The sequence below is a fragment of the Harpia harpyja genome, chromosome 1 (assembly GCF_026419915.1).
Source record: "Harpia harpyja isolate bHarHar1 chromosome 1, bHarHar1 primary haplotype, whole genome shotgun sequence".
In the NCBI taxonomy this organism is placed as follows: domain Eukaryota; kingdom Metazoa; phylum Chordata; class Aves; order Accipitriformes; family Accipitridae; genus Harpia; species Harpia harpyja.
The window spans coordinates 24,457,856-24,475,964 of NC_068940.1; the positions used below are offsets into that span (position 1 = coordinate 24,457,856).

At 39.5% G+C, this 18,109-nt stretch overlaps 1 protein-coding gene across 1 annotated transcript in view; it reads right to left on the bottom strand.

Moving 5' to 3' along the window:
• Positions 1–18,109, bottom strand: part of FBXL7 (F-box and leucine rich repeat protein 7) — a 193,191-nt gene that overhangs the window by 141,275 nt on the left and 33,807 nt on the right. Inside the window, exon 2 of the mRNA XM_052781375.1 lies at positions 5,756–5,845. Within this exon, the coding sequence (XP_052637335.1) occupies positions 5,756–5,845 (90 nt within the window). The remainder of the gene's footprint in view (positions 1–5,755; positions 5,846–18,109) is intronic.

Sequence of the window (18,109 nt, forward strand, 5' to 3'; positions counted from 1 at the left end):
ATGCATGGACTTTTGCTATTATTACACGAATTGGGCAAACTTCTCTTAGAAAACCTTATCCAAGTATGCTCCAGTTTCAGCTACTTGAATAGCTGGTATTTCTATAATTAAAGAAAACTTGAGTATACCTGTACGTCTATATTTAGAATGGTAGAAGTATTATTGAGAGCTCCTAAATTCATAAAACTTGCCACCAGCTGTAATTCTTAGCTCCGGGGGGGGGGTTGTTTTGGTTGCGGGTTTTTTGGAGGAGGAGGGGCAAGGAGGTGGTGTTGGGTTTTGGTGGGTTGGGGAGATTGTTTGGTTTTTGTCTGGGTTTTGGTGCTTTTGTTGTTTTTGTTCTGTTGGTTTGGTTTGGGGTTTTGTTTGGTGTTTTGTGGTTTGGTTTGGGGTTTTTTTTTTTTGGTTGTTGGGGGTTTGGGGGTTTTTTTTTTGGTGGTGGTGTTTTTTTTCAAGGACTTCAGCAGAATGAAAACCAGTACTGAAAGAAGGCTAGTTCCACCTTCACAGCCATCCTTTTCTCTGGAACTTATCACGGTGCCAGGGGAAGATGACAGACAGCAGAAATTCCATAGCATAGACCAGCACTCACTAATATACCATCCGCTTCAAGAAGCTTTGGTGGCAGGGACCCACCATAAAAGGATGCTGAGGACCACAGCAACACAACCTGAACAACCTTAGCCAGGTATCATCTTGCACAGGGTATAAAATAACAGTCTTACGTAATTAAAGCATTACATATTTGAAAAATGCTACATTTTCACACAGTTTCCCCCATATGTGATTTAATGGAGGGAATTGTTCCTAATGAACCTAATTATTCCAGCCAGGCTATAGGGCCTGCTTCTCTCAGAATCATAGAATCATTTAAGTTGGAAAAGACCCTTAAGATCATCAAGTCCAACCATTAACCTAACACTACCAAGTCCACCAGAACCACTAAAAAGTCCAAATAAAACAGAAAGGAGGACACAGTTGTAAGAATGGGGGACTATTTCTAGTACACACCTAAACTTGAGAAGAAATATCTCTTCTGTTGAGATGCATATAAACAGGTTCTGCCAAAACAAATGCACTTTATCTCCACAATAAACATAGGTCTCAGCGCTAATGGGTGAAGAGCTTGTTCTATTAATTAGTCTGATTTCTAAACATGGTCTTTTTTAAGTATATTTAAGGTACATGAACATCATATGAGGAAGCAAGACTCAAGAATTCTCAGAGTACTGCAGAAGGAAAAACAAAGTTAAATACTTACTTTTTGAAGGGTCCTAAAAGTCAACATCACTAAAAGCAGATATAATTTTAACCTCTGCAGAATACAGCAACTAGCTTCACTGTATTTCCACAAAATTCAAAACAAACATTTAAGAGGATACATTCAGAGGTATTTCAGCACTGAGCCCCTCTGCTAAAACTGTTTTGCTTCAGGCCTAAACCTTCAATTTGTTTTTATAAAACTAAGAAATAAATTAGAACTCATACACGAGCTCTCAATTTAAAGCTGCCTCTGGATTACCACTTAACAGCCACATACATGAAGTGCAAACAGTATTGATTTTTTATTTGAAAAACAGTCAAGTTAATATGAAGCATCCAGCCTCGACATAACATTCCACACTCTGCAGGTAAGTGTTAGAAGAAAGCTCCCTGATCAAGGTAAGCCCATAGAAAAACATTCAGTCTAATCTTCTAAATCAAGTTTTAGACAATAATATTCCAGCTGAGACTGTGTCTAGCAAATTGCATTTAAATGGCCCACAAAAATCCATTTAGTCTTTCACTTGCCAGAAGAGCAATGGGGGGTAGCAAAAACTCATGCGTTCTCAAGTTTCTAACTGTAATTGATTGATGGGGTTAAGAATTGCAGACAATGTCTGAAACTGGAAAAGAAGTAAGAGGCAGTATATAGTCAAAGCTAAAGAAAATTGTATCCTCAGAAGAGGAGACAGTGTGGAGGCATGAGTGTGCATGCACACCCACAGTCTACCATGCTTCCTTCTGAGCCAAGCCGTAGCCAAACAAACAGTCCCTACGGCATACTCTGATTTACAGAGAGGACCAAACATCTATTTTTTGCCACTTGCCCTTCACTGAAGTATAGTAAGTAAAAGCCACAATGAGAGCAACTGGACTTCAGTTTCTGCACCAGAACAGCCTCACCTTTGCATCCCTCTCAGGTGTATCGCTGGTATCTCACGTTTGAATTTAGGAAGTTACATGGTCTACCAGCTACTGTCTGCATTCCTATACACAACAGAAACAGGGTAGTAGTTACCTCTCCAATGCATCACTGAGTGAAGCTGGTTTGGCTAAGGATACTAACACATACTCTGTTTCTCACTGGTAGAGGATGCGCAGTTCACCAAGGGAACATTTAATAGCATGACAAGCATTTTGTCTCTGAAACATAAAATCTCCTTCCACAACTTACAGATGCTCATAATCCATAATGTGAGGAAGGGTACCATATATTGGCCATAACTGCATCTCCATCAAGAGGTTTAACTGATGTTGCCTTAACAGCATATCTAGGACTGGAACACCATATAAGCCATTTCAAGAAGCTTGTTACCCCTTTTTTGTACCCATCCTATAGAGAAACATCACAGCACTGAAACTTGACAAATATAATGGTTGCAGTAGGCAAGACTAAGAGTGTGGTTCATTCGATTGTTCAAACTGATGGCAAGATAACACCTGCTGTCAGATACTTCCTGAGATGGTTTGCTCTTTCAAGCAAGAGTCCTACTTGACACCTTTTTGCAGTCCTTGGGAATCCATACCTGCCTAAGCAGTACTTTACATGACTGCTTCTCTGCTGTACAGTACCACAGAGCTTGTATGAATCAGTCCCACAGATTTTCTTTCCAGTTGTTTCAAGGCATTTCATTGATTGAACTTCAACAAGTGTTGTGTCAACTGTCTAACAGAAACAGAAGAGAAGACATGCTGTGCAGAACTGGAAAGAATTAGGTCTGTTTGCAAAGCTGGAAAACAGGAGCCGTGAAAGGCCTTAAGCCTCAAGCACAAATTCTACACTCTTGTCGTGGTTTAACCAACCAGGACAACTCTTCACAGAGCTGGGCACTCAGGAATTCAGCTGCCAATAGAAATTCAAGGGATGCAAAGAAGCTGTCTGCAACTTGTTCAATTAAGATCATTTCACATAACGATGAGGGTGAAGAAGAGTTCACCTGCAATGTTTCATAGTCCTTCCCACTCCACACCTAGGGCGCATACATCTCACCACACACAACATGTGGCTCATTCACAGGACAGCATACAGTGCTATGAATTTACAATACAGGGCTAAAGCAAAGGGCAGAATTGGAGTGGTCTGTCCCTGTGATAAACCAGTCTCATGGTGAAGAGCAAGATACATTTACCAGTCTCTGGGGTGGGCAGGTACTACTGTATCATGGCAAGCAAATACTAGAGTATGGAGTGCTATAAAGGTAAATTTAACTAACAGTTATAAAATGTTATGTAAACACCCCTATGAAAAGACATAACTGCCACCACTTGTACAGCATCTAACACAATCAGGCTCCTGTTCTTAGCTGGTCCCTAGACACTACTCTATAACTGAACAGTATAAAAGCATTCAGTCTTGTAAGCACAGAACTCCACTTGTCTTGCTTGCAGAAGGCATGAGTCTTTCTGTTCAGCTGAATCCTCCTACAGCGTAAGTGTACTGCACATGGGGAAAAGAGGCAGCATTAGTAAAAAATCCAGACACAGGGGCTGATAAATGTGCCTTCCAGTAACAGCACTGGTTTCAACAGTCCCTGTTTTTCCCCAACACCACTTCCATGTCTCTGCTCTCACTTGCCATCATGGAACTCTTATGCTCCCTGGTTATGACATTCAAAATACCTGCCAGATTACACAGGAATCGACATTAAGGCAATTAATATTAAACTGATCCACATTACTAACTCCTCAGCAGAAAAACTTGGTAGGAAAGTAGTAGCAGCAGCACAGGCTGAGGAAAAGACTACTTCTGGTGTTGTCAAAGTAAGTGTCAAATCACACTCTTCCAGGGCACAGAAAAACTAGGTTCACATCTGAAATCACCTCCAAGTACGGAATACACAACCGCACTGCCCTGAACTCTTTCTGAATCTGCAGGAGAACTCATAAAAACATATCTTTACTACAGCATCTGCTGGCCTGCATTTAAGCCTCCCTCACTAACGAATTAATCAGCTGCAAACTAGTGCTGAAGATTTCGGGGTCAACATTGGTATTCACTGGCTCTACAATGGGCTAGATTAAGAACATAAATCTTAGAGATTAGTAAAGGATTATTTTGCATTATCTGATTTGAAAATAAAGAAAAAAACATGCTTTACTGACTGAAATAAAACAGAAATTTAAAGCAATTGTTAAGTACTGAGTTCAGAGTTTCCACTATTCCTTTGTGGTTTCTTTTTTTTTTTTTTCCCCCAGCTGTCATACGGAGAAGTTAAAATGCTTTTATACAGTTCCTACATTTACTTTGTGTCTTGGCAATTCACTTCCTTCAGGTACCTCGAAACTTTTGAATCTAAGGCTTCGAGAAACATGAAGTCTACTATTAAACTTAACTTTATTAATGATTTATTCATTTATTGTTAAATTTATTGCCTGGACTGAAAAGCAGAGATTCTAAAGCAGTATCTCTCATCATTCATAGGTGCCAGATCCTCATTCCTGATATGGGATTATGCATGCCTAACAATAAACTCTTGTGATTTATATGGTCATTTATTACTTGCATGAACTGCTTTTACTGTACAGATTCTACAGTTGTAGTCAGACTTGCCAAACTAGAACTATTCAAAGTCTATGATTTCTTTTAACCATAAGAAATAGCCAGACTGAGAGGAATCTGAGCTTGTAACTTAATTTGTAATGACAGAAGTGTAAGAAATCAGAATTATTATTTAATAATTACCAAGTACAACCAATTTATTATGAAAAAGTTGAGCGGAAATGCTAGTTAAGGCACATAAATTTATCGTTTAAAAAAATACTTTCAGTTTATATCATTAAACTACATATAGATTTAATGATTTCCTCTCAGCCTTCGAAGACACTCTTGTAAAAACTAGGGCAAATACACTTTCATTTAACAGAGCACATCTACTCACATATAAGGTGGCAGCAGGGAAGGATCAGCATTTCTCTGTTCATAGGCCAGTTAGTACAACATTGTATTAATACTGACACATAAGACACCTCCTTCCCCTAGACATTAAAAATCTAGTCCTGGATGATCACATACTCCAGTAACTGTAGGTGAGGTGTGTTGATCTAATTAAATCCTTGTCAGCTCTTTATGTCCACAGCTACGCTTTTGAAAACTTGGCAAAAAACCCTCACATTTTCATGGTGTTGATAGTATGAAAATAAGAGGCTGAGATTTAACCTAGAATGTATGCCAAAAAGCTTCCATTAAGTATATTCTTCAAAAATAAGTTCAAAATTGGATCACATCAAATCTTAAGTATAAAAGCCTTTGCTGAAAAAGTAGCATGCAAAATTACTCAAAACCCTCTTTTTTTTTTCCTGCAGAAGTATCCTAACCCCTTTGTCACAAGCTTAAATCAGAAACTACAGCAGGTAGGAGTGGAAACTGTATACAGGAAGAACTGTTTTTTAATTTCTAATACACAGAAGGAACGAGGAGGAGGGGTTCCTTTTCTGAAAATTGCTAGGATTATGCTGGGGGGCCTGACCTGGGTAATGAGTACCAGCTGCCTACCTTCACTGGTAGCTGCATTCTTCTGGGCTTTGGTGGGTGTGTGATCTGTACTTGAACTCACGTCGGATGAGATGCTTGAGCTGCCTTTGCCTGCAAAGGGAGAAAGAGGTGGAGAAGGTGGGAGGGAGAGAGAAAAAACATGAGTATCAACAGCGAAATAGAAAGACCTTCCATATCAGAACGTGGAACCATTCCAGGAAGCTTTAAACTGAGTTTAAAGCAGCTGATGTTCATTTTGTACACACTGGGGTGGGAGTTAACTGCATTATAACTTACAGCATGTGTATCTCTACGCGTACTAAGGCTGCAAACAGCCTCCTGTGTCACAGCGACTCTCATTATGTATTTGCTAAGCTCCATTGTAAATGAAAAGTTTGTGATTAACAATATTAGGAGAACTTTCTTGATCAGTTTTCTCAAATACCTCTAACATAGATCAGCACAAATGGGCACTGACCCTCACCAGCATGGAGGGTTAAATTCAAAATGTGGTAAATTAGTTTAGACTTCTGTTTTATGTGTTCACATCATGTATTCAAGTCACTTGGTCATGTGAAAATGAAAGCAAGGTATCTGCTGTGTCCTCCTACACCATGCTCACTGCTTGATGTAATACAGAATTTTAAAACTAACTTCTACAGTTGCTGTTCTTCACCCTTCATTTTTTAACTGTAAATCAGAACCAATGGATGCTTCTTCTCATTTTCTTTAAGACCTTTTCCTGCATTTCCTACATCAATGCCCTCAGACCTATATGCGGGATGTCAAACCAGGTACAGGTTACCAACAGAAGAAATCCAAATACAAAGAAAAACTTAGCTGAGATAGTTACCACAGAAGAACAGAGGTGGCTAAAACAAAGCTACCTTTTTGTTTACCTGTGAGGATCTAAGAATGAGTCACTTCTGTTTCCCTTTGCTCACTCTACTCAATCTCAGTAACTACTAACTGGGAATACATTCTGCTCTGCAGCAGAAACCAGACCAACCACCCAATCAGCAATACGTGAGATAATTCTAGAGAGAAGAAAGGTAATGAATACTGTTACATTTTAAGAAGTTATCTATCCCCACAAACACTGCATCAGTGAAGCCTTTAAGAGCTATGTTAGGTTTTGAACCAAAATTAGGCTGTACACAGAAAGCTAGCTGACACCATGTTTCTGTCACTCGAATAACCCTATAATCATAGGAATGTTAGCAAGAGACTTTTCTGATCTGTTATTTCAATCAAGCATTCCTTGGGGTTCTGGGTTACAGTATGCCTGGTTTTCATAACATTTAGATGTAAGGAGGAGGTCTGCTTTTTAAAGGTGCCACAACAGAACAAGGATTTAAGTTTTAATGGGAAACGACTGGAGAATGTGCAAACGTAGGTTGCTTCACAACCAAGGTACTGCCACTTAATCCGTCAGCCAGCCCTAGAGAATCACTCTCCACATAAAGTTGCTTAAGTTAACATGCTCAGATTTGAGAGATGATTGTGGAGTGAAAGGATATTAAAAAGGCCAGAAGGAAGCAAAAAATAAATGGCTAAGGCTAGTAGTTGGGTGGGGTGAGGAGGAAAAAAAGTATACTTTCAGTGATTCACTAACTGCTTTTTACATTCCTTTATGAAGTTAAGCAAACCCAAGAAGCACTGCCTCTAGAATATCACTTCAATTGCTCAAGCTGTGACATGAGTTGGAGTAATGGACTGTGGTGGTCTTTCTAGAAATGACTGCCCCAAAATAGCTCTCCAGCTAAGGCAACCAGGGTTGTAGTAGAAAAAAGGCAGATGAGAAAAAGAGAATGATAAATGTAAAATGCTCTTTGCCAGGAAGAAGCCAGAGAACTTGAAACACCTGCAGTAGCTGATAATCAAATCATTAATGACAAGAAAGGTATTTAGATGGTATTGCCACTACCAGCAACAACTCATATACCAAGCAGTGCAACTGCAGAAGCAGAAAACAAATTTCCAAGGAGTATCAGCACTCCTTAACAGATTAATAGAAAGAAAAAAACCCAACCAAAATAAAGAGACCAACTGAAAAAAAATTTCTTTCCTCAAAGCAAATAAACAGGATTTCCTCTTTTAAAAAAAAAAAAAAAAATCTTTTTTGGGGGAAAGGAAGCCAGTGATACGAAACAACAGCAGAGTTGCTAGCTGGTCATCTGTGGCATAGGTTGTTTTCAGAAAGTTAATGCTTCCTGCAGCTACCTACCTCCCCTATTAACTTCAATAATCTATTTACACCATATACAAGCCAGCCTCCAAGAGCACAACAGAAATATTTTACCCACTGTAGGGTGCTGATTACCAGTACATCCAAAAGCAACATATTATTTACAACTGCATACTTCTGTAGAAACTGTGAAATGCCAGATATAAGTCTAGATATTTACCATTTATGAAACAAGCTTTCTGCCTCACTGTCTACTCTGAAACTCTCCATTTGGGGTGTGGGGGTGGGGGGCAGGGGGAGCAGGAGATACATTGAAAATTTACTAGAAAAGTGTTTTAAATAGATTAGCAGACACTACATCTATTCTTTTAGTGCAAAACAAAGCCATTCACTTCTAATAGGCTAGATTTGGCTACTGCAGACTCACATACACACGCAAGAGCCAACATGTAAGAGTAAATATTCTCTAAACGACTTGGGTTTGATAATGGGAGAGAGTGCACCCTCAGCAAGTTCCCAGATGATACAAAATACGGAGGAATGGTTGACACACCAAGAGGTTTCTGCCATTCAGAGGGACCTAATCAGGCTGAGGAAAAATGGGCTGACAAGAACCTCAGGAAGTTAGTTCAACAGAAGGAAATGCCAAGTCCTGCATCTGGGAAGGAATAACCCCATGCACCAGTGCATGCTGAGGACGGACCAGCTGGAAAGCGTCATGACAGAGAAAGACCTGGCAATCCAGGTGGATACCAAGTTGAACATGAGCCAGCAATGGGCCCTTGTGACAAAGAAAGCCAACAGCACCGTGGACTGCATTAGGAGGAATATAGCCAGCAGGTTGAGGGAGTTGATCCTTGCCCACCTCTGCTCAGCACTGCTGAGACGCACCTGAAATGCTGGGCCCAATTCTGGGCTCCCCAGTACAGGATAGGTAGGGACATGCTGAAGAGATTCCAGAGAAGGGCCATGAAGATGAAGGGTCTGGAGCATCTCTCAAGAGAAAAGGCTGAGAGCTGTGACTGTTCCACCTGGAGAAGAGAAAGCTCAGGGGGATCTTATCAATGTTTATAAATACCTGAAGGAAGGGTGTGAAGAAGAGGGAGCCAGGCTCTTTTCAGTGGTGCCCAGTGACAGGACAAGAGGCAATGGGCACAAATCAAAGTGTAAGAAATTACATTTAAACATAAAATATTTAGTTATTTTACTGTGATGATGGTCAAACACTGGAACAGGTTGCACAGAGAGGCTGTGGAGTCTCCATCCTTGGAGATACTCAAACCCCAAATGGACACGGCCATGAGCAGCCTGCTTTAGTTGACCCTGCTTTGAGCACTGAGGTTGAAACAGATGATCCCGGTCCCTTCGCACTTCGACAATGCTGTAATTTTGTAATTCAGGTGCCTCTGTGAGGACAGCGTTTTGTAGACCTGTAAGCTGTGTTAATCATCCCAAGATTTCAGTGCTTCTATGAAAAATTCATTATACAAATGCCTTTCCAACTGACTACACCAGGTTTTACCACACCTTCCTTTTATACCTTTACTAGTAGCAACTTAATAGTAAAGTACTAGATCTTACTATGCAACTCACTACAGACTTGTATATCCAACAAATATATACCCAAAATAGCTGCAAAAATAGCTCCTGAAGATGTTGCCTTTTTTTCCTTAGACAGCTTATCCTAATCAAGCTCTTTAAGAAAGATCTGCAGGCAACTGCACTGGCAATGAATACAGCAAAAGTAGCAGCCACCTTCTACAGTCCTCAACACACACTAAGTTAAACATCCAAAACTAAACAGACATGAAAGAAAGTAGGCCTCTCATCTAGGGTTCATTCTCTGAAAACCACATCAAGAAGGGTCTGTAACAAATGAGCAACTTTTTAATAAAAATGTTTTAAGCAGAAGCTCTGTGTTAGAGGAGACACCATTTAGTCCTCAAGTCAGAAAACACCTGACTCGAGAGAGAAGCCTTTTGCCATGCTATGTTTGATGCCCACATACTGCTTTCAGGAAGCATGTTGCAAGGCAAAGGAAAGGCAAATTATGATTTAGTATATGGAACTGGTGCTGCCAAACATTCAGCAAGTAGCATGAATTCCCAGGCCTCACACTCACCTGAGCTCATCTGAGGCAGGGTTCTTCTGCAGTGCTTTTGTCGGGGCATTATCTGCCTAATACGCCATTTAAGTTCAAAGACTGCTGATTTCCCTAATGCCATAGGAAAACTTAAGGTGTAGTGTAACACCAGTCTCCAGAGATCAGTTCGTCTCTTAAATTTAAAAAGCGCACTGAGAAAGTCATAGCAAGTAAATATAACCTGACAGGGGTTCTAGCACAATGACAACTAGAAGGACCAAACAGAGGGCAATATTGCAAAGACTACGGAAGTAATGACTGTATTTGGTCCTTTGCTTAAAGCAAATTAAAGGCCTGCCAAATGCTTCCCTAGCATGACTTGCAATTGTCTAGTTTCCTTCATATATTCAACAGGTTTTTCATCTCGAAGCCAGAAGTTGCAATCCAAAAGAAAGCAAACTTCACTATGGTAGTAGGTAGATATGGTAGAAGGTGGCAATTTTCCTACAACACAACATAATTCACACCAGGAGTGAAGGTAGCATGGACTTCACCACACCAGCAAAGAATCACACAGCTACACAATTGCAATTCAAATCATGCCTCGGACCTGCTTCTGAAGAAGCAAGTGTACGGATATTTTTTTCCACCTACTAGTGCCAAAGTCTTACAATAGTCATAGGAACAAGATTCCAGCCATCTAACCTAGCATGGCATTTCCTACACATTTTATTTTGATCCTACTGGAAAGAAAAATAGAATAAAGTAAACATATAACAGATACTTCCCCTGAACATCGTCTCTGCCTCCAGCTCTTTGTAGCCCAAGGAATTTTTTTAGTCATAGATGTCTTCGTACTACTCAATAGCCCCATAGCCCTATTAAATCTACCTGGTCTCTTTTTGAGTCATGACTATTAAAATAATGTGTTCCATTTTCTTTTTATTACAGATGGCTATACTGACTAAAACATCAGGCTTGTTTGTTTTATAAAAGCGTTTGCATCTTTGGTTTTGCTATCAGAACAGAATAAATACCTATATTAATAGAAGAGATGCTACGGACTATCCAATGAAACACTACTAGAAGGTTGTGCATGGAACTGGGTGGTCTTATTCTATATTTCAATATTACTGCAAAAAAGCAATAGCTTTTCCCTGCTGCTTGTGTAGCTAGTTAGAATTTTTTTTTTCAAAAGCATACTGATTAGCATGCCAAACATCTCTATCAATGTATTTCAGGCTGTCAAAAACTTGCAGGACAGACGTAAGACTAAACACACACAAGGCATCTTTGCCAAATGGAAGCATTTGATAAGCACTGGAAAGGAAACGGCACGAACCAGTGAAAAGAAAACTTTGGATTCTGCCAGTCACACTCACTGCTGAAAAGTGTCACAAGACATCACAAGTCAGTTAGGACGAAAGCAATGCAACTTAAACTTACCCAGGAGAGTACAGTCTATAACTGTTTGAGACTGAAAAACCATTTTCTAGAAGCACATATGCAAAGCCTGTGCTATTACAGTGTTTCTGACTGTAGGACTGTCACCTCTTCTGTTGCATTTTGTTATTTTCCTCATTGCTACTGCACATCCAGACACCATAAACAGAGGCTGCTTGAATTATGTGATGCAAGTCATAAGATACACAAGGCTCATTGACCTATGTGACAGATGAAGGTATGTCCTGGCAGTGAGTCCTTTTCACTCTGCTCTGAAATAGTTCTACTAGGTTTTTTTTCAGGATATTTGCTCTTGGATTCTGATGTATGGGCATTTTGGTGCCATATTTTACACGCCCTTCTAAGATCTCATACAAACAGGCTGACTATGCCATCCTGGAAAATAACAGCAGTATTACTCCTGACATCAAGTTTTAATCCAATGACACCTGCCTTCAGCAGGCAGTAACAGTTACCCAAGGAGTTAAATGGACAGCAGGGCCAAATCCACCATTTGCCACGCTGAAGTGAAACATTAGAAAAAAATGCCAAAACAGAAAAACAAAGCACAATCATTCAGAAAAAAAAAAAAATGCAAAAAGTAGTAAAGTCCAGAATAATAAGATCCATTAATCTTTTTAATTGTCCAAAAGCATTATATTGGCATGACTTTGATGTAAAGAGGTCTGAAAAATTTTACTTAAGTCATCAATTCTTATACAAATGACATTAGTCAAATTCAATTTCTCAACATGAAAGGGCATATGCATATGGTTTTCTACCAGAGGATCATTACTTTCTCTTCTATATCTTCAGACAAGTTTTTTTTTAATCAAATATACGCCAACTACATCAAGAAGAGAACCAGAAGAAAACCCAATCCAAACCTCAAAGCATCAGAGATCATGCAAGAGGAAAGAAGAAAATCTCTTTTCCTTCTCCTGTTTCCACAAGACACATTATGCTGGTCCAAGTCTCCAAAACCTCAAATGTATCTCTTTACAATCTGCACCTCCAGAGACCACAGACTCCTAGTACGTTTCTAAGTATCCCCATGGAAATCAGCATCCCGCTGCAATACTTAGGCTTTGAGGATATATGGCATCCTTTAAAGATGAAATATATCAATTCATTTATCCAAAGTAAAAAAGCAAAGTTGGACTACACACTTTGGACAATCATTCTCCTTGTACTTCACATTTCTACCAATGGAAATTATATGTCATAAAACTGGTTTCCATTTATTAACTCTTAACCGCTGAGCAAACTACCACTGATTTAACATTGAAGTTAACTACCTACAAGCATTGTCACTCACTGAACTGCTTTCAGGATGGGTTATATGGTAATTTACAAATCCACGTTGTTCTTCTGCCCTAGAATCTTAGCAGTATGGTTCTCAAGTGATTTTTTTTTTTTTTTTTAATTTTCCCAAATCAAATTAAAACATAACATGCCAACATAACACACACAGGCTCCAAATTTCATTCCACCCAACATTTGTCAGGATATGATAAAACAAACAGTAATCTCCACAAACTCCAACCCCGAGGAAAGGAAATAAGCTGAATGTTTCACAAGAAGCATACTGAAGATTGAAGGGTTTGCAGATATGTCGTAGCACTGGCACTTCAAGACAATATTTCTTAAAACTTTCAAGAGTACAATCTCTACAGGCATTTTCATATTATTTTTTATTTTTAAATCATAACTCCAGCTTCCAGGATCGCTTAATTTGGCTGTGAAATTCGGCATAACTTAGTTATAAAATAGCATACTTATAGTTCTGCAGCATTTCTGTAAGTTTTAAGCTACATTTCAACTCAGGCCACATAGGCCAATTTGGCCTTCGTTGTTGTCCTTCCAGTCACTGCCTCCCTCACCTGTTGAGCTATCACAGAGCACTACAAAGTCTCCTGCAAACGCTAACAGAACATGACTAGCATACTAAACTATCTCTCATAGGGAGTCAGTCACCTTACTCATTTTTAGTAACTTTAAGGAATTTTTACTGCGTGCAGGTGCCCAGGTGTCGGCCTTGGTGGGCTGCAGGGGTGGCCGCTGTGAGGAGAGTGGAGGGGCTGCCCCGGGCCGCACCCAGCCGGTTCCCGCCGGTTCCAGCCGGTTCCCACCGAGCCCCTCAGCCTCGGGCAGGCGCCTTGGAGTACAAACCCCTGAGAGACAGCCTCCGAGTACCGCCTTTTTTAGTCAGCGTTACAATAAGATTCACCAAGCCACTGCAAGGTGAAGCTGTAACACCGAGGGCAATAAGGATTGGTTTAATTCTGATGTAAATATGACTGAAGTTCTGCGGCTCGTAAGATACAATGGTTTATCCGCTGTACTGCAAAACGCTTGAAAAATTTATATAAAAATGCATGTGTGCAATTGAATTTTTCAGAACTGTTTAGCAGAATGATGTTTACTGCTAGCAAGGCAAGCCTATTCAGAGAGGCTGGATTAAAAATGTAAAGCTTAAGTAGATCATTCATGTAGACACAGATTCTACCTGCTGTGCTGTGCTAGAAGCCTACTGGGTTTGTAGTTCTGACATCCTTAACTCGCATCTTGGTGCCAAATAACTGACTATGATTTCAGAACAGCTAAAGACTTTATTTAATTATGTCTTCAAGTGGACTAATCTAATCTAATGATTGAAAAGGGCCAGGGCACACGTTTTAGTTTTCTCAGGTAACCTGTGTCACTCCTGTACCTTTGCCTCCCCCATGTTAACAGCTGATGATACTGATCCCTTTCCCAGAGAAATTCAATACTCGCTGATGAGGCTTCTTAACCAAGAACTGCTAAATGGGACTGCTAAAGTCACCATCGTTTTTGAAGATAGTACATCTCTGCTCATAAAAGCATTGCACAACACAGAGTGACAAACAGCACATACCACTTCTGAGTTTATAAAGAAGTCATAACGGATCATAAACTACTCTAGTACAAGGCCTCTCTTCGAAGCCTACTAAGCAGCCTGCATGCCAGAAGGTAATGCTAATTTGCAGACAAACTTTGCACCCACTCCAAGTGTTAAGCTCTACATTTCAAACACTGGTAAGAGCCCATGAACAATTTAGTCTAGGAGGTAAATATTATCTAAGTAATGCTGCCTGAGAAGGAAAGAATGCAAGTATGTTTCTTACTTGAACTCAAAGTGAGAAAACAAGATGAGAAATCTCTAACATCTTCTTTTTATTACTTAACAGGACTAGCATGTCTCATGACTGAGCCTTAAAATACTACCTTTCAGTGAAATGGCTTAGCCTGTACTCCAAAAGCAGTTTCTACGCTGTAGCCTTCTACTTTGCCACAGAAACAGGGAAATAAAACTTTGCCCTTCCTACCAAATCTCAGAATTTTCTTGGAAACAGTTACATTCATTCAATATTGGGCTTTTCATTACAAATTCTCTTCAGATCACCAACATGTTTTAAGTGGGGCATGTACTCAAGATATGCTGTTCCAAAGTTTAGTTAGAAACAACACTTCCTTAGTATATACTACCTAACCTTAAATCTACTATTTTAATCCAACAGCTGAAAATAATTATTAAACCAACACAAGAAATTAGTAAACACAATTGAGTCAGAACAAAACTAAATCCTTTTTTTTGGCTTTATACAACCTCTGAGAATGTCACTTCATTGCCAAGTTCTCCACTAATGGCTGCTTCAAATTTGTTTTTCTCCAACTCCACTGTAATTTAAACAAAATTCTAATTCTTTATATTCAGAAAAGGCAATGGCTATTCAGTTCAATACCAAACATAAATTGGTAGAGACTTCATTTGCATGTTACCACATGAGACATGCCAGAGGTAGCCTGAGAGGATAAACTGCAGTACAGATTCTGAAGTGGCTGCAGAGCCTACTGTTACACTGGAATGCATCATGCATTTGGTATAGATCTGAATTTCATTAGATAGCAACATACTGTTCAGAAGTACAAAATCAAAACCACCAAATACATGTTTGTCTTCTACGATAATACTATTAACACTTAAAAATCTGTATTTAGATTTTCACAAACAACTAGTCCCAGTATTTGAACACAAAAGGTTAATATTAAACTTGCACTATCAATTTTACTGCTTATTTCACTTAAAGCACAAAAGTTACAATAGTCTCAATGAGAAATTTTCATCCATTTATTAGAACTGCATCCAATACATGCACTAAACCACAAAGTGCTATTACTGCTGCAGGAACAGACACACTATGTTCACAGTCAAAAGTAGCTGTGAATGTTCTGGTATCAAGGCCCAGCTATCCTGCTTACAGCTTATAAGATGACATCAATGTCAAAGATGGAGTTGTAATCAGCATTAAAGATGTAACTACAGGGCATGCAGAACCTTTTCTTGAATATGGTGTTTAGTCCCCAGTCATGCCTCATCTCTCCATCCAAAAGGAACTCTAAAAGCAAAGTTACCTAGTCAATCTGGCTGCACAACTCCACTTGCTCACCCCTGAGGAGGATCCAAAGCAAGCCTTTGTCCCGATCCGCTTCCCAGCTCTCGACCTGTTTTCAGTAGCTGACTTTTATCTCTTCTACTGAAATCTTACTACACACTTTGTTAACTTTGCCAGGCCTTTCCCTGGCTGGCTAAGCTTTCACCAGTCCCTGCTCTTAGCCTCCCTTGTGGACTTGGTTCTTAGCACAACTAGTTTGCAGAACACCACTTGGGAAAGGCTGACAAGTGAAGGCAAATTCTCGAACTTACCAAAACAAGCACAACAGCAGCACAGAGCATGAAGGCAATTGGTATGACACCTGTCAAGCTTGACTGAAGTCTATATTTTTATAGAAGTCTTTCCACCCAAATAGGAGCTTCTGCATGTGTTTAAGTCGGGTAATAGATCTCCAAAACCTCTCCCATGGTATCTATTCCCACAGCCTACTTTTGATGTTATTATCTGAAATCCAACGAAGTTTGGGTACCATGCTGAAAATATTCACATAGCAGTTTCTACTAAAGGTGTTTACTTTCCTGGTCTGATACTAAATTGGCACAAAAAAGGTATAGCGTAGATTGCAGATCTGATTAAAAAAAAAAAAAAAAAAGAGTAATTCCTTTTTCCTCTATCTTAGTCCTGAGCTGGATCAGCAAACTAAACAGATTCTTCCTATAACTGCATGACTGCTAAATCAGGTACAGTGGAAGCAGAAGGAACCCACAGCTGGAGGTGGCTGCTGCAGCAGTGCTAGGGGAGCAGCTCTTTTGGCATAGTACAGCGTAACACCACAATAACCAACTTCACAATAGCCAACAAATTTTCAGTTTTAATTTTGACAGCTGGTTAAGTCAGAGTTAAGAGTAAAGAGGTGAGGAAGTGAAATACCTTTATCAAGACAGTGGACAAAGCACTCTGGTATCAATGTACGCTGTGAAAAGCAATGCGAAAATCTTTCACATGGCAATGCAGATCTGAAAGCCTAAGATAACTTTTTAAGTAAAGAAGAACAAAGGAATCTGACAGCTAAGGAAAAACAGACGAGGATCACTTTACTCCTTTAGATAAGCACAGTCGCTTCCAGCTTTTCTTCACTGATGGATACAGGGAGGGGGAGAGGGGAAAAGGGAAGTGGCTGACTCAAGGATGCAAGTAAAAGGCAACTTTAAAAAATTGTGGGATTATGAAAACTAAATAAAACAAATTTGTGAAAAAGGCATACAGCAATACAAAGTGGTATCTTGAAGGCAACTAAAAAGAGATAATCTACACACTTGAGAAACACGTCTATATTTTTTCTATTGACCATCAAGTTTGGCAAAGTTACAAGCCACATACTAGCAGGTTCAGAAACCAAAATCATCAGCACACATAACCAAATTAAAAATAAGAGTATGAAAGAAGCCATGCTTACAAAAGAAAACTGAATCAAACTAAGGCTTCACATTGTACATTTTACAATCAACTTTGAATTTCACAGAACTCAGAAAAAGGAGGACGAAATCTAAAGAAGCTCTAACAATGCAGTAACCACCGATGTGTGGCAATGTTAGCAAGCAAAATAAAAGAAAAACCCAAACCAAAAAAAAACCCAAGTACCTGCCTGATTTTTTTTTTAAACAAATTAACAGATCACTTCATTATAAACAGAAATAATTCCATTATTCCTATTGAAAACTCTTTGTAGTTTCAATTGCATAACTCAATCATCTTCTGGTCTTAACTCTGTACAGAGACTGTGCACACTAAAATTTGCTGCTGCAGTCACTGCTTGAACACTGGGAATAGATGCTTATCCAAAACACAGAGGCTCATCTATCCCCAGAATATGAGCAGGATAGTAATTCTCCACAGAAATAATGTAGCTTTCAGCGCCAATTCAGCATTTTTGTTTCTTCTGCAGCATTATCTATGTTGCAGCTGTCTTCCACATAAACCTTCCTTTCAGAGAACATGGAAACATGGCATGAAAAGTCTCAGAAGAGTTAAATATAAATGCATCAGTCACAAGACATTAGAATTTCCTCATCTATTTTAAGCATAGCATACTCCAAGGTATCCCAACAGACTAGCAACAAAAATTTGATAACGGACACTTTTTAGCCTGCCCTACTACCTTCACCGGGGCCCTGTTACTTATAACTCACACAGGTATTCAGTGGGGGAAGGACACATTAAGGCAAAAGTGAAAGTAGCTAGTA